Source organism: Protopterus annectens, chromosome 1.part1 (assembly GCF_019279795.1).
Source record: "Protopterus annectens isolate FY-2018-M chromosome 1.part1, PAN1.0, whole genome shotgun sequence".
Classification (NCBI taxonomy): domain Eukaryota; kingdom Metazoa; phylum Chordata; order Ceratodontiformes; family Protopteridae; genus Protopterus; species Protopterus annectens.
Window position 1 is genome coordinate 313773921 of NC_056726.1, and position 26757 is coordinate 313800677.

At 38.3% G+C, this 26757-nt stretch overlaps 1 protein-coding gene across 1 annotated transcript in view; it reads right to left on the reverse strand.

The window, feature by feature from the left end:
* ONECUT2 (one cut homeobox 2) overlaps positions 1–26443 on the reverse strand; it is a 195413-nt gene extending 168970 nt beyond the window's left edge. Inside the window, exon 1 of the mRNA XM_044074858.1 lies at positions 25187–26443. Within this exon, the coding sequence (XP_043930793.1) occupies positions 25187–26294 (1108 nt within the window). The 5' untranslated portion in view covers positions 26295–26443. The remainder of the gene's footprint in view (positions 1–25186) is intronic.
* Positions 26444–26757: the final 314 nt, after the last annotated feature.

Here is a 26757-nt window from a genome sequence, read left to right on the forward strand (position 1 = left end):
AACAATCTGCGTTTTGCATAAGACTTACATACTGTATGTTGTTTACTATTTTGTTGCACTTTACTTAACTTGTACACTTACTTACTTCTGACAAAGCGCCAAAGGCGCTGCCATTGGTTGGTGGTTCACTTTTTATAACCCACATCAGTCAAATTACTTTGCATTGATTTTATTGCTTTACTGTTTCTTGTATAGTACAATTTCTTTGACTTTTGGCTAGATTACGTCTGGAACTAGTTATTTGATACAGTTCCATTAACCCTTGAACAATTACCTAACTAAGTAAGCATAAACATAAATATTTGTTTGTATATTTCAGAATGTTTCTGTACAAGTTATGCCACATTTCCCATACATGAATGTTTCACATGTATTCTCTTTCTGCAAGACAGCACAGCATAGATTACTCTGAATCCTTGCCACCTTTTTGCCCCTATTCTTATGACCTTCTTCTTTGATTTGCAGGCCATATAATTAATGCCCATCACAGATTTTTCTCACATAAATCATGAAGCCAGAATTCTTTTGCATTCCAGTGACAGTATGCTGTTCTTCCTTACCTACTCTACAAGAATAAAGGCTTACTTCACATCCTGAGGTTATGTGACTGAAGTGCATAGGCAGATGAAAGAAAGTGAGAGTAACATGGTAAGAAAAAAAAAGCGCAAATGGATCTGTAACTACCTATCAAGAAACAATTGGAAAAAAAAATAAATACGTACACATATATGGTATTAGTGAGTCTGCTTTATCTGTGTGCGTTGTTTGACTGTTATTTCTTTCAACAATTTTCTAAAAGGTTCAACTGAGGTCTTTGTTTACTGTGTAAAGTAGCAACCGTGTTAGTAATTGGTGATCAATTCACCTTGATGGCCGCGATGACATTAGCAAGTGATAAACTAGTGACAGTTGGATTTTTTATGTAACTGCGCATCTGTTGTTGGATATATCATAGATATACCAGCGAGCTTTACATTGTTTCAGCCAATCAGAATGCAGTTAATAAAGGTCCATTTTTCTAAATTAAATATCGGCATCCTCAACACAATTCGCTGACCCGAGAATATCCTTTAACAAGGTACCTAACATCATAATGCCGCTTGCCATTCAATTAATCTGAACCAAAACTGAACTCTGCCCTTTGACCTCAGTGGGAAGGTAAACACATTCAACCATATACTGAATAATACCATCCACTAATAAAATCATGGAAGCAATCTGTCTTGGGGCTGGCAGTTACCAATAGACGGTTGATCTGGAACATCCTTTGGAACTGATCTAGAATGCCATTTATGGTGCGCTTAGCCGAGGATCTTGAAATTCTTGCAACTAAGATGTTTAACACAATGTGAATGTGCAAAGCAGCATGTCTTCACAAGTAAAAATTGATGATACAATAAAATTAATTTTACAAGTTATTTTAACAAATCTAATTGGGCTTGCTTATATGAACATAGCATACCTAAATTTTACATCGGGAATATACAATGCATATTATTTCATATTAATGGTATATAAAAGGCCTAAGCTTAATTTTTTTTGACTGCTCGGCCAGCATGTCTACACATAGCTTCACGCATGTATTTTATAACAAAAATAGTTATTTAAATCCTTTAAACATCGTCCAGTCTGAAACACACAAACGAGTTTATAAAAGTTAATATGTGAGTGCACTCTCATTTGGTTACATAAAAAAACAGAAATGCCTGCTTCAAAGTGTATTTTAATCATGGTGCCTTTTTTGCATTGCACTGTCTAATAAGGTGGTTGCATAATTAACCTACAACATAGCGGCTGTAACATTTATAGAAACAGCATACTACCGTGTGCATTGTTGGAGGGGGGGGGGGTGCTTTCGTTTTGACTATGTGGTTTCCTTTGTGGGAACTGTTCCATCAATTAAATCAATAGGAAAGGTTTCCCAGTTCGGTGATCAAATACTACTGCCGTCTCATCCTAGGTTTCATTTTCTGGTCCGACAAATGCAAATCAATGAAAAGGTGTCTAAGAGAAAGGACAGCGCGCCTGCGCAAATACGTTTACAGGCGAACCCAGAAATTAACAAATCTTTAAAACGAGAACTGTATCAGGTGGTAACAATAAAGGTTAGACAGGGAATGGTATGTGTGCTTACGTGCCACTGTAAAATCAGAGGAGGAAACTGCTCAGATGAACATGGTATCTCTGTTAACCTCACTGTTTAGAAATAAGGTACTGCCGTGTTTGGAGGTTGTGCAAAGGCCTGAACTGAAATGTTTCCATGTTCCACTGGCTTTGCATTCTACCATTTCTACGAGTGCTGTTAGGTGCTTGAGGAGAAGAAAGAAAGAACACCACTTAGTTGCAAGTGCAACTGCTAATTCGCAATACCACATAAACACATTATTCCTGTTTACTTATTCAGGTGGGCCTGTAACAAGTAAAGGACCTTTCAATACGAAAACGTAAAAAATCAGCTGATAGACAACAGAAACCTAGTTTAAAATGTCTGTTTTGTAGGACTGCCTCATAGTCGGTCCTCTACCAATTTCTCAAAAATGTTTCCACTTTAATACTTACAAAATATATGAATCATTTTCAAATATTCCCCTAAAAAGGTTATGATTTCGACGTGGGCAAACCTGAACAATTAAAATACTGTACAGAAAATTACAAGTATTTTGCCAAGACATTTTCTAATATGCTTAGTGTTCTAATATGCTTAGTGTACAAGGCCCGAGTATGAGGTTTGATTAAAACCTGAACCATTAGGCTAACAGAGCTGTACTGTTTCCATAACAAGTATTAAGGCGCTGACTGATGGACGACGGCAAAATATTATAAAACAGAGAGAGAGTGGTGGGGGTGCTATAATCGCTAGGGACCTAACAGGGAGTGAAGTTAAGAAAACGGATGCGAGCAAACGGTCCAGGAAGGGGCACCATATGATGTCAGAGGATTATGTTAAAGGGTGGCAACAGGGGCTGGTGACACTCATGAATAAATGAGCTGTGTGTGTTGGGGGTGGGGGTGGGGGCTGTAAGGTACTTTATGATTAAATGTGACATTAGGGGTACCTGTGTGGTAATGGTAGTAGTAGTATGGGGTGGTAGTAATGCCTCAACAGTAATTAAAGGGTGACATTTGTGGTCTTTTAAGGCAGACAGCTAAGATGTGGACAATGGGGCTATGGTCATGGCAACATCAGATTTTTAATGTACTAGATAAGAACATTAATAGGTTACTCAGTGCATAGGACCTGTATAGAAATAGAACAAGCAGTTGAGTGAAGTGGAGGAACAGTAATTAATGGGTGTGTAAGGATGTTGAAAGAGGATGCCAAGGGTACACATTTTCGAAAGAAAGCATGACCATGCCAGTAGGCTAAACTACTTCTTGGTAGACAAACAGAGGAAAAAAGGTGGTGGCAGTGGTACAAATAGAAGAAAAAATATGTCAGATTATGCAAATCTGGTAATTCGATGGGTAGGGGAGGGGAAGACTGAAGCAAAGGAAATGGCAGTGATGTGGACAATGAAAATTAATAGGAGATGGATGGAGGTTATGTTAAAGGAGGTTGACTGGCTTGAAGGTATTGGAGGCAGGAGTGAAGGTTGTTTGCTGGGGGTAGATTATGGATAGGATGAGTTGTTTAAAGAAAAGTAGCAATGAGATGGAACACAGGACTGTCAAGAAAGAAGGGTTTGGTAGGCAGAGTGAGGAAGGATCAAAGGAGGAGAAAATGACACATGACCTGGTTACAGATGTGAGTTAAAGAATAAAGTGTTAGCAAGAGTGAGCGATGTCACGAAAGAGGACACAGGCTGTCTGTGAAGGGGAAGCATGGAAGTTAGAAGACCAGGAGGAATAGTAAAGTGATGATTAAGAAGTGGCGTGGTGAGAAGGTACACATGGCAGCCAAAGTGTTGAAGGCTTTTGTGATCTCTCTCAAGAACCATAAAAAAATAAAAAAAATAAAAAAAATAAAAAAAAAACGGAGGAATAAAGAGTGTGGAGTGTAGAGTGGTATGGCTAAGTAAACACAGGACAGCCTGTACATGCCCTTGGAGACAAAGGGGATGTTAAACAGGGAGGGGAGAGTTGGGAAGGTTATGAGTTCAATTGAGTATGTGAAAAGAGGAAAGGTGGATGGAGGCAGGTACAGCAGCACCTGAATGAGTTCTCTAAGTTTGGGCATTTTGGAGAACCCCAAGACATAATGAGGATATTGCAGAACATTATGAGGAAACAGATATCAGCTATAAGGAGACAGGTGCTAGTGGTGGTGCTGCCTGTAGGAAAGGTGACAGAAAAGATCTGGTCACAAATCACAGGTCTGATAACTGTTATCAATAAAGTAAAAACAAATGCCATAACATTAGCAGCGAGGACTGAGCAAATATTACCCAATTAAGTACAGACACAATTTGCAAAAGGGGAGTCATCCACAGATCTTCACTGAAGACTGTCATTAAATTTCATGGACTGGTTAGCAAGGACAGGTAGAATAAGGGGATGGTGACATGACTGGAAAGAAGAAGAATAATAAGGAGAAATGGTTGTCCCACAGGTGCGCTGTTTATCCAGGTTTGTAGCAATGTCTTTGAGGAGTAAAGAGCATATGGAAATGGCAGAAGTATGTGCTAGTTTGGTATGAAAAGGTAAAGGGGTAAGGATAGTGAAGGAGAGATAATGAGCTAGGCTGAGACTGGATACCTACAGTGCTAATTTATGCATGTATCTACATCCATAGCTATAACTACCTACATATATCTATACACACACGTGCGCGCACGTGCGTGTACGGATTCCATTTCATGATCAATCACTGCTGTCAACAGGCTGAAGTGCACTGTTTTTCAGTCGAACTTCCATTGTATTAAACAGGCATTTTGTTAGGTGTGTGTTTTTTGAAACAGGTAAGCAGGATGTGTAATAGGTGTGTGTGTGTGTGTGTGTGTGTGTGTGTGTGTGTGTGTGTGTGTGTGTGTGTGTGTTTGTGTGAGCTTGTGGCTGTGTGCAGGTTGGAGTTAGAGTAAGGATTAGGTAAAGGGATAGGTTAAGTCTGTGTGGCCATGAGTGTTTAGAGTTAGGGTTTGGGTTAGGTTAAGGGATAGATTTAGTATGTGCCTCTGTGGTGTGTGCATGTCTGAACTGTCTTGTGTAGTGGTAGTATTATGGGAAGTTTTTTTTTTTAGCTTAAATGTGGGTTATGGTTAGCATGCATCACTACTGTAGAACAGAGTATTCATACACACAAATATAAGACAGACAGACAGATAGATAGATATAGTGCCAATGAATACAGTGCATAGAATATATTAACTAGAATATTAGCCGCAATGATTGAAATCAAATGTGGAAAAAGGGATCAGAAATACAAAGGCAGAGAAGATAATGAAGGGAAATAAGAGGAGAGAGACAGAATGTATGGGGATGTCAGTAGATACGATGGACCAGAAGAATGACAAGATGAATGGTAGGTAAGGGTGTGTGTGTATAATAATATGGGAACTAAAATTGTGGATCAGGGAAGAAGTAGAGAAGGTTTTGGATATGTTTGTGGATAGTCACTGTGCAGACCTCTCAACCAATCAGGGACAAATTTCAACAGAATCAGGGACAAGTCAAGAAAAAATCAGGGACACTTAAAATACTAGTGCTATTAACTTGAAACATTGACAGAATCAGAGCATATGAATTAATACACATTTTCTGAAATTAAAGAAGTCTATAACTCTTAATTATTGTCTTTATTAATTAAGTGTAATTCACCACCTTTCCTCCAAAAGTCAGTAGTTTTAGGAGGGATTAAAAGGGACAGAGCTAACATCTGAGTCAAAATCAGGGACGTCCCTGAAAATCGGGGACAGTTGAGAGGTATGTCAATGTGAGGTGTTTAAATTATCAGCTGGGGCTGGCTGACTGGCTAAGAAAAGATAAAGAAAAGAGTGAAGAACAAGATGAAGGAAGGGTGGCAAAGAGAACTGGGGGCAGGCAAGTGCTAAAATAGAAAAATGATTATGGCTAATGATGGGTAGAATAGAGAGTGAAATATAAGGATGCTGGAGACAGGAGTGAAAGGAAAGCTTTTGAAAAATTTCAGAAGACATGGAATAGGCAGCCTGAGGTATGGAGGAAAGACAGATATGGGAGGACGCTTGACTGGTCTGTAGGGTAGCAATATGACCAGTATGTAATCAGCATATGCAGCTACTGCACTGGTGGCTGATTACTTGTTAAGACCTGAAATAAGGGGGAGGGAAGGATTGAATGCCAGAGTCACAGACAGGAAGATGCAGATTATCTGAGTATGTAGTGAGAATCTATAGAGATAAGAAAGTCACGCTGTGGATTTCATTACTGACTACACTAAGTGTACACTAAGTACACATCATTCTGAGTGAACAAACAACACAATCACAACTCACACCTTCTTCCTCCTAATATTAGCTTTCCTGTTCATTTTCTTGCAGCCTTAAATATGGAGGGGATTTATAAAGGTTATGAAAGTGTAGACTACATTTACACTTAGTATAATCTTTCTGAGTGACTAGAAAGCACAGAAAATATGGTAGGGATGTTTTGAATACAGATTGTAAAAATTTAGTGTAGACATTAATGAATCTGGCCCCATGGACTAAAGTGATTACAGAGTAGGATAGAATTAGCTTGTTAGAGTGTAGTACAGTGTAGAGAAAGGAACAGATATGGCTAATGTTTAGGGATGGATGAGTGAAAAGGGAGATACTGAATCAGCATAACAGTGTAGGAAGGCAGGAGGGTGAAACACGAAGTAGCACCTGAAGATAAAGGAGGGCTGGAGCTGAGTGAAGAAAAGAGAGAGAGAAGTTTTGGGGTCCATGGAGCAAATGCTATGAATGCACAAGAGAAAAGAATGACAGAATAAAGTGAAGAGACAGGGCATCAGAGCTATTTTTTTTTCTATGGGATTTATAGAAGTATAACATATTTGAACCAAGCAATGTATCACAAAACATTTACTACTTATTATGGGTATTTTTATTTTGACATAGAAAGCGAAGGTTAAGTAAACACAAAGCTGTACTTTTAAAAAGCACCAATTTTGATGGCATTGATAGCTATGAAGAAAGCACCTTCTATGAGACCTACCATACCTCGACAGAAGAAAATTATTCAACAGAAATAAATGGAGAGCGAACCTGTATTACAAAATGTAGATAGTAGAATGGAACTGTATTCAGGCACTTTCTGCCCATTCACTGAGAGAGTGAAATGTATTTCTTAAGGTGTACCCTCCACTGCAATACACACACACACACACACTTGGGTATGGAAGATGGCAAGGAATGCCCTTTGTTACATGCGGGTTTGATTTGCTGATTTTGGACATAACCACGCCAGGAATGAGGCACGTGGGAGTATTGATTCATATAATTTAGACTATAAAACAACTGTAGAACTGGTAAAACAAGTAAAGCTGGTTGACAACATTTTTTAACGTTGCACCAGTATAGGAGTACCCTAACCTCTTCTGTGAGTATAGAACCCTCAGCTTTCTGAACGCCTTCTACACAGTAAAGGCTAGCGTCCAGCATAACCTGCCAAACTTCTGACACTTTTCAAATAAACACGTCTCTGGTTGAACTAATGTCAGGCGGGTCATACTGGCATTAGATTTTTTTTCCCAACTTATAGTGCGGTCCAACAGGGCGGGAAAATATGCTGGGTGCCTGACACAATATCCAGACAATTTATTATGAATAATGTGCCAAATGGTTGTTATGATAAGCCTTGAGCTAGGGGCTTACATGACTTAAGTCGGAAAGTTCGCAGCAGTAAGCTTTATCTTTCCAAATATCTTGCTGAGCCTTCCAATAATTTTCAGCATTGCAAACAATGTTCCAATATTAGGTTCAAATTACTTCCTTCATGGAAATTCTGTGTATGAATGCATGTCTAGTCTTTATGATGGTGGCGCTGGTAGAGTGGGAGTAGGTGTACATCCGTGTCTGCATTGCTCAAAATATTCCTAGCTTTTATACTACAAGCCACAATTATGTGATTTACAACCAGACTCAGTGCATATGCATTTCAAATAAATAAATCAGTGATGCAATGCATTACACCCAATACACAGGGTTGAACACTCAAAACAGTTCACTAGGCAATACAATAAAAACACGCGGTTTACTGACCCGCCAAAGTTTTATGATTTACAGTATATCAGATTGGTTGTACCAGTGTTCGCGAACCCACACACAAGAGTAAGTCAATTATAAAATCTAGAGACTCTTACCACACGGGAATGTTAACATTGGACTAACTTTATCTAAATCTGACCACATTGCTCCATCTACATTGTATCATAGACTATAGTTGCAAAGTCTGTTTTCTTCGGTGCAAGGATTGTTATATGCACTGCCATAAACAACAAAGACGCTTACTTTAGCTGTCCGTATACGTCAGTGTGTGTGTTTTGGTGTAGAGTTAAGTAGAGTTCAATAAATGCACAAAATGCTCAATGGAGCAATGTGAAGTCCCGCTTTGACATCCAATAAGTACGCAGCTATGTACTTCCAGGTATTACACTCCCATAACTCCGGCAAACACGCACGCACGCTCGCACGCACACGGAAGCGGGAAAATATTGTGCGTTGGTCGAAAACAAGAATGTACAACAGTTAATTGCACAGCGTTGTTTTTGTTGTTGTTTTTGGTGTAAATAAAGAAAGGGGACCGAACAACTCACTTCATAAAGTAGTAAAATTGCCAAACTATGCTAAAATCAAGACGAGGAATAATGCACCAGTATGAATTTATAAAAGTTAGTACTAGGATCACACTTGATCCTGAGTTACGTTTACTGCAATGATTGTGGATTAGTTCATTTTGCCGGTTTCAGCTCATGTTTATCACAAAAAGGATTTACTGTAGAAGGAATCCATCGGAAAGGGTCAATGAGAGTAAGGGTGGCTACCCGAACAACATTAGAAGTCAGAATTAAGATTTACAGACTGTTGTGTCTTAAATAAATTGGGTACTTGCGCAGTAAAACACGGACACTGACCCATACACAGCCCCCCCACACACACACACACACACACACACACACAAAGCATACCGCACTTAATCGAGCTCCATTTGAGAATAAGATGTGCCCAGTGTCTTTATTATAGGCAGATATAAACAGAATACAATTGCAAAACGAAGCTGGGAACAGCTTGAAACAGCATGCTCTTCAGATACTTAAAAGAAATGTTCTTTTAAACTGTATATATTCATCTCAGTCTTTAAAGCCAGGAGAAAAACATACAGCATCCACAGCAAAAATTCAATGTGAAACACAACACTATCTAGTTATACTTTCTATACGAACATAAACTGTAAATAAATAAATTAAAAGCCATAAATCAAACAAGAATAAAGAAGTATAATGCGAAAGTAAAACAAAGGAACAAGAAGCATGCATTATTACAATGCAAACTTAAAACTGTCGCATTGGATTGGATGCACTTGACTCAGTAACAACATATAATAAATTCCACATGCAATTCACACGGACGCACGTAACATTTTTTTCCCACATGCAGCACACATGCATATTTTTATCTGTATAACAATGGCTCTGCTGCAGTTTACTTACACAACAAGGACAGCTACTCTGTCTAATGTAGCTTCCTTGCACAATCCTGACAACATACTACAGTCGCTTCCTTAACACAACAATTACAACACAAAACCTGAGTGGTTTAGTTAGACTACAGAAAGAATAGCCATTGGGTATATTACATTTTCGTTTCGGGAAGAACTATAATAAGCAGTTACATGGCATACATCATATACTTCCAATGCATCTATGACAGGAATGCAAATTATGCCACTGGAAGTGCTGTTACACTCCGGTCCTGAAGCAAAAATCCTATAAAGCACAGTTTGGGGTGCAATTAACAAACTGCTACTTGAAACCAGAGTAGCGGGGGAGATGTCTGACCATATGGCGGTAAGTGACAAGCATCAGCTGTAGATATTAGAAGGGAAGGGATATGGGCTGGGGAGTTCAAACACTGGAGCTGCTTTTTCTATTTAAAAACGGTTCTAAATGTGTGTTTGAATGATTGCATATGGCTATGGATATGTGGAGAAATATAGAATTGTACGTCACGTTTAACAAGCAGGCAGTGAAATTGCTGGTTTGTTTTTATCTTCAAAATGCATACGTATTGATGGGGTGCAGGAACTCCCTAAACAGAGCCAGATTTTACACATTAATTCCAATTTACAGCTGCACAATGACAGTGAGATTACACAGGATTGCTTTTATTTACATGCAGATTTGTTTCTGAATCTGCTATCTGCTCTCACAAATGGTGCAATAAAAACATCTATTTTTTGTCAAAATGCACATTATTATGTTTGTAACTTTAACAAATCAACTAGGAGCAAAGAAAAATTAAACCAACAGAAGTTCTAAAAACTGTCAAAAAACACATAAAATGACAACACAATTACACAGAATAAATATGAACACTATTTAGACTACTTACAAATAACTATCTCCGCACGCAATAACCCCACGAAATTACATAAAAGCTGTCATGAAACTGATATAAGTTTAGGCTGGAATGTTTAAAACTATCTCCCACCCACACCTTGAATAAAAATTGGATTCGGAGTTCTGTTTAGAGACAAATCCAATAGCTTTGTAGTGCTCATTCGTTATTTTACAGAATTTCGACCATGTTAAGGTGGATAATGAGATATGAAAAAATAACATCCACTTTTGTAAATCAAGTGATAATTTTGTAAATATGCATTCTATCTTGGGAAATAGAAAATTCACCCCAGGGATCACTCCAGTGGCTTTACTCGACAGAGGCACCTGGAACTAAGGTCGGATGGCACAATACCAGAGTAATCCTATGGGCTAGGCTTGTAAAGGCTGCAGGGCCATTAGCCTAGTACACACATATGAACCTATGTTCTTATGTTTTACCACTGTCACCACTATGTGATAAACTCCAATAATACATCTATATACATATGTATGGCGTACTTCATGGCGCTGGCCCTGTTTCACCTGACGTACACTAAAGACTAACAGTAAATAGCATTCCGTAAAGGGGACTAAAGTTCTGAGGCGTTACTGAGATGCTTCCTGTGCCCAGACTACAGGGCTAAATTCCTTTCACATTCAGTTTCATAAACCTCGTGAGTGACTCTGGGTACTCTGGGTTGCCCCTGCAATGGAAGACTGTTTTGGATGGGCTTGACCAATCAACAACCAGGTAAACAGATAAACTGTAAATCACACGTCCATATTTAGTGAACCTGATTTTGCTTTCAGTAACCTATTGGTAGTTCGAGCCCCGAAACTGTAGATATTTAAGCTTGAGCCTCAAAAAATAACAGCGAACTCCGATATACTCAGTGTTACATATCTGAATAATTTCTGTTTGTTTTGTTCTTTTTTTCTGGGGGAAGAGGCCGAGCCCCCTTGCACGCCCATATCACCACCACTTACTAACTTCAAGATCGCAGCGCCTCAGAGAAGAGCCATAGGAGATACTCAGAGGTACAATAATTTCAGAGTTAGCATATATTTTCCAACAATCCCATTTATATTCTCTCATTCCCAATTATCGCATTTGTGGCCCTCGTATCTTTATGCGGATCTCTTAGTTGTACCTGGTTTGGAGGTACGAACCTATTTTCAGAATTGATTTACCCCTTCACATGATAAACTTATTTTTGAAGGTACCTGTGTTCCCATTTTCAGGCCTGATTTACCCGTTCGTGTGATTTTCTGCCCCCCCCCCCAACAATTTTGAAGCTGTTTGGTACATAGAAAACCACATTGCACTACCATCACACTGATGTCACCAATAATTTAAACAAAGAGTCCCCAGATGTTACATCTTCAATTTTCTAAAGCGAAAATAAACGAATTTCTGGAGTATACTTTTGTAATAACATTCGTTAAAGTCTTTGAGAACATGATTAATTACATTTTGTGTGGTTTACATCACTCCCCTTAAAAATAAACAAAACAAAAAAAAACGTATGTTTGACTAGTAGTAGTATCCTCATAATCTTACTGGAAGTAGAAGTTATGGGCTTTTGAGTTTTCAATGTTGTTAAGTGCCCAGATCTTTAGCTGGATGTACCTACTTTGGAGAGCCTTGCATTGATTTCCAGTGTCTGCACGTTTTATTTTACATTATTGTAAAAAGCGATGTTCACAGGTGGGGTGCAAGTCATAACCTTCGCATCTCTAGTCCAATGGTTTTGATATTTTTCCTCAACCTAATAAAACCAGCGGGCTTAATTTGTTATGCTTAGGGAAGGGGTGGAAATGACATTTCCGTGATTTATGTGACGTCAGCACGTTATTATACCGCAACATGCAATGGCTACATGGGTAAGAGGCCCAGAAATAACATTACAAGACAGTGGGCAATAATAACATTTTTCAACACTGCATACTTAAAAGGACAGTTACTGCAATTGTATGTAGCCAATGACATTCTGGCAAATAAAGAAACACTTATTTTTGGAAGGACATTCTCTGGCTGTGGATCATATTTTATTATTTATTTATTTATTTTGCATTTGTTGACCGGGAGAGTCTGACTGAATACATGTCCATTTTTAGCGGCGGTGGCCCGGGGAGAAAAGCTCCACAAATCAATTACAAGCAATTATGAGAATATAACAGCAGCAATCGTATTTACATGGACAGTACATAAGCATGAACATTAAAATTAGATACATAGTAGACTAAGCCTGCATTTAGGTCTTTACTTATGAAGGTCTTCACACACTGGCAAAAACAGCTTCCTTTCCCCATGCCATGAGGGTACAGTGCTCACAACTATTAACAACATTAATCGGTATACATACCTCAAAGTGCTTACACTTTAGCAGGAGGATAAAATAGCACATTGGCTTTCAAAGTTGACCTGTGGGGGGCCTAAGTTACTATCGTGCATAATAGCCCATACAAGCAAAAAGTCAAGCATGAAAAAAAAAATGAAAAAAAACTAGCGGAAGAAAAACTGCACAAACACTTTGAAACAAAATTCTATTTATAAATATTTGCTTATTTTACACTACGCACGTGCCTTAAAGGACGAATATATAAACCGTGTGTCACTTAACTAGATTAAATTCATGCTAGTCTATACGTAGTAAACACGAAATACCTAACAAGTCTCCCTTATACATTAATAATAATAGTACTGACCAACCAAGGAACACCTGCACAGGTATCAGTACTATTATGCAGACGTCTAATATTTTTGAGTCCTTTTGTTTCTTTTCTCATTATGAATATATTTTTTTAGAATTGCAACAGCTACAGTAAATGCGTCTACCGTTGCATTATGTCATTTAAGGCATTTTTTTTCAAACAAAAAGCTAAACGTAATGCTTAAAATGCTCACAATATTGAAATTAATACTTAAATGAACAATTTAGGAAGCCCGTATGCATTTAGATCAGAAAGGCATTACCAGAAAAGCAAGGAAACAAAGTTACACCAGTTGCCCTGTGTGCCATCACAAATAACTAGTGTATAGATTTCACTTAAGTAAAGCATTTGGACTTTCGTGCATCGACATTGACTACATACAGAACAAAGACAAACAATTACTGGAAAACTTTTTCTTCAATTTTACAGATCACATGATATATATATATATATATATATATATATATATATATATATATATATATAGTTTGCTGTCGCTTTAATGCACAATCTATGTTTCTCGCCATAAGAATAGACTAATTATTAACTACGCTAGCGTACTTTAAGTAAGTTTATGAATTTTACAATAAAATAATGTAAAATTATTTGAATTTGTAGGTGGCGTACAATACTGTTTGCACTTCATATGATGACTTTACACGTTTAAGTTGCATACATTGCATTTCACACACGGATTAAAAGCAATTTGGATAATCAATACCCAATTTTAATCAGTAGCAAGAAATGAACAAATTTGGGAAGATCAAGCAATACTGACGTCATGTGTATCAGTCTCTCAGGTCTTTTTGCATAAGTCTACAACTCACTCCTAGAAACAGATTGTTGTCTTTTGGGACTTAAATTTTAATCACACACTATTAGGTCGATACGTTTGAAAACGAGAGACTAACAGACATGGTGTATACAATTTGGTTTCGTAAGTGTTGTGTTTTTGCAGCGCCAGCTTTGTATATGGACTATGTTGTCTGCAGTGCGTGCATTCCTAAGGCAGCACTACACACTTGAAGGTTTGCCAGCAGATTGCATTACAGCGAAAGATATTTCTTGCGATTCGTTGGAACTGGGGGATGGGGCATTGCCTTACACCATACCTCTCAAATGTTCCTTATTTTCAAGAACGTCCCTAATATTGTCTCAAATTTTAGCTCTGTCCTTCTTAATCCCACATAAAACGAGTAACTTTTGGAAATAATAGTCAATATATAATGACAATAATTAGATGCATATACTTCTTTTACCTCAGAAAATGTGTATTAATTCACATTATCTTATTTTGTCAACGTCTGAAGTAGTTAGTACTAAAACTTTAAAAGTACCCTTGATTGTCCCCCGAGTATTTATAGATTTGTCACTAATTTTGCTGAGATTTGTCCCTGGTTTATTCGGTGCTATGTCTCACACACTAAAACACGCGAATATGCTTAGTCCTAAACAAACTGGACTTAATGAATTTCCGGATTTGGTTGAGGCATCACCAACCTTTTTAACAACGCCCTCCTCGTCTGTGGATAAGCACAGGTGGCATCCTAACAACTGGGTGCATGTGTGCGTGCGTACGAGTGTGCATGTGCCCCTGTTTCTGCAATTTTTTTTCATACCCTTAAAACATTTCCTCAGCAAAAATATGCTAAGTTCTGTGGTTTACGTTGTGTGAGTGATACAACCAGCAGTTCAAGCAGTGGAATCAGGTGCACTGATGTAATTCTGCTTGCGTGCGTTAGACCATACCTCTTAACCGTCCCTGATTTTCAGCGACATTCTTGATTTTGACTCAGAATTTAGCCCTCTGCCTCTTAAGCCCTCATAAAACTGATGACTTTTAGAGAAAAGGTAGTGAGCTGTCCTTAATAAATAACGGCAATAATTACAGTTACAGACTTCTTTGACTTCAGAAAATGTATATTCATTGCCAGTATTTTATTTTGTCAATGCTGCAGATTAATAATATTAATATTTTAAAATGTCTCTGATTTCCCTGCTTTCCAGATTTGTCCCTGATTTTGTTGACTTGAGATTTGTCCCATATTGGTTCAGAGTTATGCCATAGACCACTGCTAATATAATAACTACACATGCATGGCTTAAAACTCCTTTGCTAGTGTGCGCTGACAAAGTTTTTGAGAAAGAATGTGTGATGTACAGCTGGTGAGAGTATGTGCGTGCGTGTGTAGTTGTGGGATATTTTGTGCGCGCTCGCCCGCAGTCTTCATTGCCTTGTTGAAGTACATTCAACCTGTCGGTGTTGTTACTAAAGTTATCAGATGTACTAGTTATTAAGCTTTATTGCAAAGCGAAGTAAATATGGCAGACGATACCTTTCCACCTTTTCAAATGCCCAAAGTGGGACATTTTTGGTACAAACATCAGATTTTGCAGCGCGAAACATACCCACGGCCAGTACAAAGGACAAAACCTAACTTTTTTTCCTAAATAAAAGCTTACTCTTGTAGCATTTTAGTTGCTTATTCTGTTTCTTATAACATTTAGGTGTTTCAAATACAGAATAACTGTTTTATGCAACTATTGCATGAAATATAGGAAATCATTTTGTCCTAAAATCTCAGGACATTTGCCATTTTTTTCAATTTTTTTTGCAGGACACAACTGCACAAAGAGGGACTGTCCCTCGTAAAGTGGGACAGGTGGTAACCCTAGCGTGGTAACTAGTACCTGGCATTAGTGCACATAACCCTGTCTCGCCTGCTTTGTTTAAAAGCTTAGCTCTACAGCAAGATCACGACAGTATATCGCTCCACTTAAAGCAACTAACAAAAATGCACGCGGTATTTTATAAGCAACACTGCCTGCACAGGCATACAAATTATCTTGAAATTGAAATCCACTATATCACAACAAATTAAATTCGTTGTGCATTACCTTAAAAAGAATGCAATAGTAATGTATCGATTGTGTGCGTACGTGTGTGAGGCCGTCCATAACTGAGTATTTTAGCCTCCACCCCCCCAACCGTCTTCAAATAAAAATCTTAAGGGGTTAAAATCAGAACGGTTTGTAGTTAAACAAGCTGTATATTTGAGTTTATAATCATCTGTGCTTTTATTAAAGTCTTGGGTCAGGAAGCATAGACCTTTAAAATGTTAGGCCGAACAAAACTGCTCATTTTAATTGGATAAAACAGAAGGCGGGCTTAAAAAGGACGGACTTTACTGAATGATCTGGAGTGTCCTGTTAAACAGACCTACTCTTGCACTCACCAGGCTTAAGGTGAGTGTATAAAAGTGTGTGTTTGCTTATGCATTTTAACAGTCTTGGTACATTTTAACTACAGCTGATAACATGTCCTGACCTCTTTAGTTAAGTCCTTTCACAATACAGTCTAAATATTGATTTTATGTAGAAAGGAAAAAAAACTGTGTTAAGCAATCTGGAATGCGTTGTCCGTAATCTGTGATGAGACATTACAGTAAATACGGAATAAGGGTTTAGAAGAAGCATAGGGAGGGGGCAGTTTAGTTATCGCGAGATTTATACACTTGTGCACGAAGTAGGAAAGACAGAAATTAATTAGTAATTTCACCAATGCAGTCTACCCATCGCCGTTCTGGGGCATACTGTCATTTGCAAAAAAAAAAAAAAAAAAAAAAAAAAAAGTGTCTGAGTGTCTGATTTTCTGCCAAGAATTGTTTTCGCTACCATGTCCATGCATAGCATGCTATAGTATTAATCAGTCAATTCAAGTCAAGGAGATAATCTGACGTAGGGCCTTTAAACGAAATTACTCTAAACTAGTCTTAATTTAGACCCTCCAGAACCTACGAAATGGCCTATGTTAAACAGATAGCTATAGTGTTTCTTAATACTGAACCGATGCTGACCCCATCCAGTTACCAGAGACATGTAGTCCATCTTCAATAAACCTTTTCTTTTCTTGGAGGTGGATTTCTACAGCTTCTTTTTTTTCCAAGACTATTTTTATTAAAACATTTCATGTACATCAAGTATATATAATAAAGAAAAAAATAACAAAATTATTATTTATAAAAGTGTTCACATTATTTGCATTAAATACAGCAAAATAAAGCGTATGTGCTCTGTTACAGCGGGATTGTAATAACAGCTTCTTGTAAAAAGAAACATGAAAAGCAACTGACAAAATTAGGAAATAATAAATGGAACAAAGCAGGCTATAATTCTCGTAGTCCGTGTTTAAATAGAAAACCACAAAGAGACGGAGGCAGCATGTATCATTTATGTTAAAGGCAGAACATTATTCAAAATGGTCATTGTTGACTTTTTTGTTGTACAGTATGCTTTCTGTGTCTGCAGTCTTTTACAGCAACGGAAAATGCATTTAGGAATATGGCTCTAAATTCACTTGCAGGGCTGTATGTGGATTTTACACTACATTAACACACATACAGATACTGCATGTTCAAGGCTGCGGTGCTTGCTCAGTTCTGATATTTAATGTATTGTACAAAACATCGCTACTCTCTTTACTATCTATTTATCATGAAACATTACAGTGCTTCAAACTGCGTTTTCCACTAGGAAGATTTCCTAGGCATTTTGCGTATCAAGTTCAACACGTTCTGATACTTTAATGAAAGTATGCCGCACACTTAACCATGATGTAAAATAAATGGGATGTAACAACAGGAAATCACAGGCTGTGCTGTTAGTAGTAATGGCACAGCATCAGAACAAAAGAATACTGCTCAGTTGTATGGACTTTTAAGAAAGTGCAGAAAACATTCTCTGCATAATGCAATACATTGCAGCAGTTTATCCACTCCCAGCCAATCAGGGTTAAGGACTTGATGATACTTAATCATACCCTTAGTTTGGGTATCTCATTGTTCATCATTGTCACAGCCTGCAACATTCTCCTTAGCTATCATTCCAGGCAAGGACGGCTGCAACTATCCTGGGACGGATAGAAAAGCGGTGAGGTTGAGTCCAGTGCTGGGAAGAAAGCGCCATCAGCTTTACTGGAAACGAGCGAGATCAGGTTCCAAATCAATGAGAACTGGGTCCACGCGTTTACGTTATTGTTGCCAGCATTAATGCCCTTTTAATCTTCTAAAGATTATCAGTATCGATCTGCCTCCTTATACACATATTTGTTTGAGAATGTGACACAACCGCACAGTTGAATGATTGGAATAAAAATAAGCGTGGAGACCTTCGGTTGCATGGGATTTGACCCTCTCGTGTGCAATAGTGCGTTTTGCCATCCTGCCTTCAATGCAGTTAGGAATGATAGTTAATGTGCATCATAAAGTTGTTATTGGGTCCAGCAGGGGATGAAATAGGCTACTGGAGTAGAAACATTGCATAGCTCACATAAATTCCCTAATATTTAAAATGATCTTAAATTAAAACACCAAATAGCATTATCAGAATTATAATATTGGAATCGTACAAAACAAATATCCATTTTAACCTTCATACGTGTATTGTATCTGCATACATGAACAAGATCACCCCTACCAGCACCCGCAGCACCACCACACACACATTCTCACTTGAACTCTTTCTGTTTATATTTTTGCACAGTTCAGTATTGCAGGACTAAAGACGAATCGGACCAGTCATTGATAACGACCTTGCACATTGCTCTTCAGTGATAACTTCGTATTCTTGTCTACGAAATAAAATATTTTCAGTCTGCGTGTCTGTGTTTGTTTCAGCATAGATGTCCTTGCTGCACGTCCAGTTCATAATAGTTCAGATGTTGATTATTTAAGCCCAGTTATACTAAATAATATTCCAGCCAAATAATTTGTTGACATCTGCTTGTTTCCTAACAAACTGACAGTCGTGTAACCTTACATGTATCAAAACTCTCTAGCCAGTGATGTCAGAAATTTCTGTTTTGCACTTCGGCCTCATTGTATAGCGTCCCTACACAACCCTAACATTTAAAATGCACTTTTTGTCTCCAGATGCTGCCTTTGTAAGGGATGGGCAATTAATATCCAGTTGTTGCATCCAACAAACATAAATGCTGTTTTGTTTTTAGTTTAAATTGAATCCTTTTTTAATAGAATATTTTTTTTCATCAAGTATGCTCTTTTCCACAATTGCCATTGTTGTAATCTGCAAAAATGTCTTTAGGCAGTTCTAGATGTTTTGGGCCCTGTGTGCTACAGTACTATTGAAACAGGCTCACAAAAATATATTTAGGTTAAGTACATGGAGTCTGCTTTGCTTGATTACACCCTTCCTGACTTAACATCACACCCCAAGAATTGGGACTAAGACAAAATAACCGTGGGAAAGGTTTAAAATCAAGGATGCGGTTTATATACTTGCGCTATTTAGTCAAGAAGTTGCTACAATAAATATAGAATTGCTACTATCATTACATTTTAAATTTGTGAAGTATTTAGTTGTAATGTGTGCCATTTTGAAAGACAATTCCCATTTTTTGTCTCATAAATCGGACATTTTTGGTAGGGCAAAATAACACTAAGGAAAACGACCTATTTGGGAAGCAGCATCCGTTCTCTGGATTTTGTCATGAGCGATGACTATTGGTGACAAATTGTTTCTTTTATGATCAGACCACTCACTGTGTGTATTTCTTGTGCGACACTATTTCACCGTATCTTTTATCCAGGATATACACCCCCAACACACCCTGCTGCGCTTGCGCGGAAGCTGGAGAAGGTTTAACAGGCATATTGCCTTTTCAAAGGCTTTAACCTCAAAGTAGGATATTTACTTTTGAAAATATAGTTTTTGCAGCTACTTGTCACATCCCCGACTAATACGGTGGTCTCAGTGTAGCTTCAAAACTGCGACATGTAGTGGTTTCTGCTTTTGTTACACCATTTTGTACTATCTTACAGTTTTCTTCAGTATTTAGAAGGAAAGTTAGCTCATGAACATACCTCTCAACTATCCAGATTTTCGCCTCATATTTTGGTTTTGTTCTTTATAACATGTGTGGTTTTCTGGCAAATCACTGAAGACTGAAGTCACTAAACATTATATACGTTTAAGTTTCAGACTTCATATGCTTCAGAAAATGCACGTCAATCCAAAAGCCGCAATTCAAGCATCTTGATAAGTTTTATTGGAGCAATATTTAAAATATGTCCCTGATTTTAGACATTTGTCCCACATTGTTTTTGGCCTTGCCCAGTTTTTTTCTCTTTTACTTAGACTTTGAGAGGCATGCTCATGAGTGCTACTAAATTATCCTTAGTTTCCCATTTTCCTGCTTGGACTCCTGACAGAAATATGACAACATTTTCATATTCTCATTCTTGTCTGGAAGATATAAACGTTGTCAAATAGACAGTTAAGTAGAATGCATGCCACATATACCACCACGTTTTTAACAAATTTGCCGTAGGGAACCACTGGGGAAGGGTGAACCTATAACAAAATAAATATAAATTCTACTGTCAGAAGCAGCTTTTATTATACTATTTCCATATATTATGTATAAAGTTAGTGATGGAATATAGATATCCCCCGAAACGCCAAACTAAAACAATTTTTTTTATCCTCACCAACGATAAATCTCAATCCTAACAAAGTACATTCCAATTAAACAATGAGTGTGTGTGTGTGTGTGTGTGTGTGTGTGTGTGTGTGTGCATTTGGAGTGGGCTCTAATATCTAGCAGCAGATCTCTCAACTGTCCACGATTTCCACGGACATTCCTAATTTTGGCTCTCAGTTTTGCTCTGTGCTTTCTAAAACTGTTAAGTTATTGGGAAAAAAAGTGTGGGGAACAGTGTTCATATAATGATAATCTTCACCTGTATTATACTGTCTTTAAGCAGTCACTCACACATGATCACATCAGAAATCAAACTGCAGGAAATGTAACCAGATCTACACATTCTAAAGTGAATAAACACAACCTCGTTCCAATATCTCTTTTGGAAGAATGCATTCATTTTTTATAGAACAGAATGTGTAACAAACTCAGATTACTTGCCCTAGGCACTACAAAACCTAAAGGATGAGATCGGTCCAATTCACTAAAATAACGACTGAGTGCTAATGCAGCTCTAACTATATACTTAATTAGTTATAAGAACTAGGGTTGTTAGTAGCATCAGAAAAAAATCGTGTCCGTATGTATATATTCTTCAAAACAAATTTCGCTACGGCAAATGCAAAGTCATAGCTTAGGTTCTGCATACATTTACATCAATAATTCATAAGCACGAGTTTTCTCCCCTTCCAGTTCCTGTTGTTACAGCATGCACATCATTCACACTTACTCAAATCCTAGCTATTCGGTATCATATTGCCCCTTTCACCACATTCACCTTAGTCTAAAGCATACATTTCAGTCACCACCCACATTTCCCCTTTTTGTCTGCTGGTTCTCAAAAAGTACACCATTTTGTTGGATTTGGTGAGGTCGTAGTGGTAACACACACAGTGTGTGTGTGTGTGTGTGTGTGTGTGTGTGTGTGTGTGTGTGTGTGTGTGTGTGTGGAGCTGGAGCAAAAGGTACATTTATAGTATAAACAGTAAGACAATCTTCTGGCTAAAATGACTAAAATGTTCGCCGTTATTTGTCTGTTATTTTTGGCTCTTTAATCCAAGAAGTAAAAGCTGGTATAACTGTTGTTTTTATACACCGAAAGCTGTACATTGACAGTTTCTGGATTTCAACAGTCTTTGTTTACACACACACACACACACACACACACACACATATATATATATATATATATATATATATATATATATATATATATATATATATATAAATTCTCACATTGCCACCCTTTCATTCGACTGCTGTGAATAAAACGTGCACCCATCACTACAGTATAAGTTGCATTTTACTGGCTTACCCGATACATTATTAATCAATGATTATTTATTTATTGCTTTTGTCGACCGGTGCAGTCGGACTGGGCAATGGCAGTCCCTTTTCAAGGAAGGCTGGCGGAGAAAGCTGGAGTAACAGAATAGGCAGTTTTATACAACAACAGAAAATATGTAAAGCTTAAAGTTGAAATATGAACATATAATAACTGAAAGGCATCTTATACTAGAGAAAAGGTGCAGTCAGAAAAATATAGGGTTATTACATATTAATGCAAGGCAAGCTGGCATATAGAGTGAGGTTTAAAATGTCAAATTACTTTTACATTTATGGACAGAAGTAAGAGAGAAAGTATGGAAGACAAAAGTATGAGTACTGCATGTGCTCCTTCCTTTAGAGATGGTCAAAAGGTGGCCCTTTGGAAATGTCATTTGTACACCATTGTTCACACAAGATGTATTCCGGGATACACTCCTTGTCTCAGACCGCAGTTAACTCTGGCTGGACTAAACACCCTCAAACAGACTTCAGAATGACTGCACTTCCCCTGCATTCATTGACATGCTTACTTTGTGTAACAGATTATAAGAACAAAACATTTACAGACGAAACATAATAATAATAGTAATAATAAATTCGATTGAGTGGTCTGAAACTAAAAATATAAGCATTAAATCATTACTGGTTTGAGGAAAAATAATGTCACTCACTGTACCATAAAGGCTGCTGTGCCATGTTAGCAACTTCAACTGTGATTTGTCCAGTGTATAATTCAGCACAGTTTGTTTTAATTTTTGTAAGTGCAATTTTCTCCAGTGTTAGACATTTTAACTTGGTACATTATCTTTGTATGTGTCCCTTTGTTGCCTACATGGGTAGTGGCCGAAAAGGGTCATTGTACCAGCCCACGTACCCGGTTTATCAAACAGTAAATAATACTAATAGTAATGCATAAATACAACGGAACCGCGAAATGAAGTATTAATGCATGCAGGTAAACTGTATTAAAAAGTGCAGCTTAAAATTAAATTTAACCCACTAACGCAGCTGAAAAATACAGAAATCTCTACGTCACTGATCATACTTTAGCGTGAAAAATAATCCACAAGCTATCAGTGTTTATTTACCTTTTAGCAATCGATATTACAAAATGATTGATTGAGCCTAATTTAAATACAGTGGATGGAAACTAGTGGGAGATTCAGAGGCGCGATAAAATGACTTCATTCAACAAATAACCAAAAATTAAGAAGTTTATGTCTGTTTTTCCCACAGTAGAGGCAATTTGCACTTCCTTATATTTTATTCTGTTCTCGTGTGCTAAGCTGGAAGTAAATCGGGCTAACAAACGGTGTGTTTTTTTTTTAATTCCCACTGCATCAGGTAAATTGCCAAGAATTCGCAAAGTCGGTGGTAAATATTCATGCGTAATATTATGCCTGGAAATGATGTGACCGGTTTCTAATGGTTACCCGTCGCAAAATGCATTTTGAATTGGAATCTTCATTTTTTTACTCCGGGAAACAGAAAAGAAAGAAACAAACGAGGGATAAGAAAAAGAAAGACACAGAGGGATAGAAATAAAGAATGGAATAACAGCGAAAAAAGCAAGTCTGGTCACCCCATTGTGGTAGTAATTGTATTGCTTATAATATACTGTTTTTTAAATAATGTAGATATTTGTCTGTGTTTTTGTGTTATTTGAATGTTTCACGATTAGTGACCGAAATATGTTTAATTGGAAATGGGTGCGATGAAAGAGCTCCTGCATCTGGCACACAACGCATCATACCATAATACATTTGTATTTTAGATGAAATGTTTGGGAGAATCAGTATAATTAATTCCACCACACTTCTAAATCTTGACGGGCTGTAAGAAGGCCAACTGCCGGACGGAATCATTTGAGAACAAAAGACAGAGTAATATGGTGTACTCGCCGCTCTTGTCCACTAGGGGGAGCACAAAGCATTTGTCATACACGTATCTGGAGTACAGGTTTCTAATTATTTCTGCTCTTACCAGCTTTCCCTCTGGTACATAATTTCTGCCTTACACTATAAACAAAAGCATGATATACTTCTGGCACAATAAATTATCGAACAGTGGGCGTAAAGACTGCAATAATTTTATATAGTTTAAGTTATGTTTGAAAGAGCACGAAACTAAGAATGTAATGGCCGTTGCATTCAGTAATCATTAACACGACTGGCAATATTTTTCCCCAAAAAATGTTATTAAACTTCTTAAGCTATGCTAATCACTATCCGTACAGTGCTGGCACAGGTGAGCAACTACCAAAATACAGTCAGCCTGCTTTCGGTTATTTATTGTGTGGTTTATATACAGCGTTGCTTCATTTGCAAAAAATCAATCAACCAAATGTATAATCCTTAGTCCTGCGGAAAGTTTCACATACCCTACGCGTCCTTGTTTATTTATTTATCTTGCTAGTTAGCGGTGCCTGTCATAGTTAATTTGATAAACAAGTAAGCACATTCAGTAAATAAAATAACTTATAAATAAATTACTTTTTGCAAGCTGGCGTCAAAAACATGAATGTTTTATAGTCTAAAGGATTGACTATTACACATGAATATAATATTAATTGTTTTCATATTTAGTTTTGACCATTCGTTCTGTAATTGAGCTATTTACCAACGGTCAGAAGATGAGAAGACTGAAACAAAAAGAAAATCTAGCGCTTTCTAGAGGTACGGCTAGGTCGCCATGCATTGCTCATTGAAAGTAAACACCAAGCAAATTAAAGGGAATAAACAACCATGTTATACACTTCAAAGTCGCAGGAGCACACAGAAATATATTTTAAATGTATCTGCCATAGGGTTGTTGCATGCAGACCCTGTGCAGAAAGATCTGCACAACACTAGCAGAAATACAGCTCACGTGTAAAGGCACAAAAAGGCAAGACAACACACAGAAGGCAATTTGTGTGAACATCTGTTCAAGCGTAATTTCATTTGCAACGGACCATTGATTTGCACTGCAAATATTGTATTCATATTTTCAAAAAACAACGTTCTCGACTCGATATTGTTAGCAAGAATGTACGTTCAGCAATATACTGCATACAATACTGAGTGGATGGCTGTAAAATGAAGCAATTTTAACCAGGCGGAAACTGCGGTGTATACAGAAGCCATCATTGTGTCAAAGCTTACCTGCAAGCCTTAAGGCAGACATCCTCTGGAATTCAGGTTCCTGCAGCCATTTCCACATTCTCCGGAAGGTCTCCCTCCCAGATTTCAGTTTACTCCATGGTTTCGGGTTCCTTAAGAGATCTGAAAGGGTACCCTGTGAACGGCACAAAACCCTCTGGGCAAATATCGCCTGTGGGATGCTATAACGTTTCAGCTCTGCAGTGATCCGCTGTGCCACTTCTTTGGTATTAATTTCTTCCAGCTGCCCCGAGTTGCTAATTTGAGATCCGGAGGAGGAGGGCGGCCTGTCCCGGCTGGAAGCCAACACGGGCCCGTGGGATTGAGTGTGACCAGGCTGGACAGGGTGGTGCATGCCATTTAGGTGCGACATCATGCCTGCAGATGAAGCCCCCAGACCCCTAGAAAGATGTTGATCGCCTCTGGCCAGCATGGCAGTGTGAGTATCAAAGTTTGGGTTAAGCATCTTTTCGTGTCCTGGTGGACAATAATTATGGAGGCTCTGCTGGGTGTTGTGGATAGACCCCAAACCATTTCCAAGAGGGCTGCTGGCCAAAGGCGACAGACCTTGTCCCATTCCTGGCATGTCCTTGTAAGGGTTGTAAAGATTGTTCATGGTGGGTAAGCCCCTGTCCTCCCTCATCAACGTAAAACTCCCGCTTACATTACCCGAAAGCCGCTGATGATGAACACTAGGGTGGTGAGGGTGGTGGAATTTGTCAGACACAGTTGATATGGGAGGCAGGGGCTGGAGTGGCGTTAAGGTGGTATAAGTGCTGCTCATACCCATCCCAGGTGGAGATGAATCACAGGGCATGCTCATCGTGTGGTGGAGAGGGATGGATAACTCCGGACGGTAGTCCCCGTCCAGAATAGAAGCCATGCTGGATACCATTGCTGAACGAGACGAAAGACAAGCCAAATCCTGGTGAATGCGCAAGGAAACCCCCGTTGTCCGATCGTGACCCGGGTTATGATTGCTCATCAAATCCTGTTCATGGTTTATTCCACTATGCAAACCATCAATACTGTCCATTGTCATCTCTGGGTTCATGGCGCAAGCATCCAGATCCTTGGTCAGGCATCTATAGGCGTTGTAGGCAGCCTTCATTCAGTCCATCGATTTATTGTGGTGGTGTGAAATACTTGGTTTTGTTTCGATGTTAAGGCCTCGAGGATTTATGTGAGGGAATAAAAAAAATCACGGATCTCTATCTGACGGGCCAGTGCTGCTCCTCGCCATGTCCTAGCCCTTTCCTCCTCCTACGTCTTCTGTTTCGGCAGCTGGAGCTGTCCAGGATGAGTTTGCTGCTCAATCAAGCAATGCTGTTCCGGGGAGGCGGGGCTCAAACATGACTGTCATCTTTACAGCCCAATGCGGAACGATATGCCTCTTGCTTCTTCTCTTTGTTAACTGGAGCATTCTGGTGCCCGAGGACAGGGGCGGGTGGCTGTGGTCAGCTAGGTTATACTGTTCACTCTGTAACTGGAACCAAACGTAAAATAATTATAATTTTAAAGCAACAGTAACATAATTAATTTCCCCATTCTCACCCTCTTTCAAGTTACTGTTG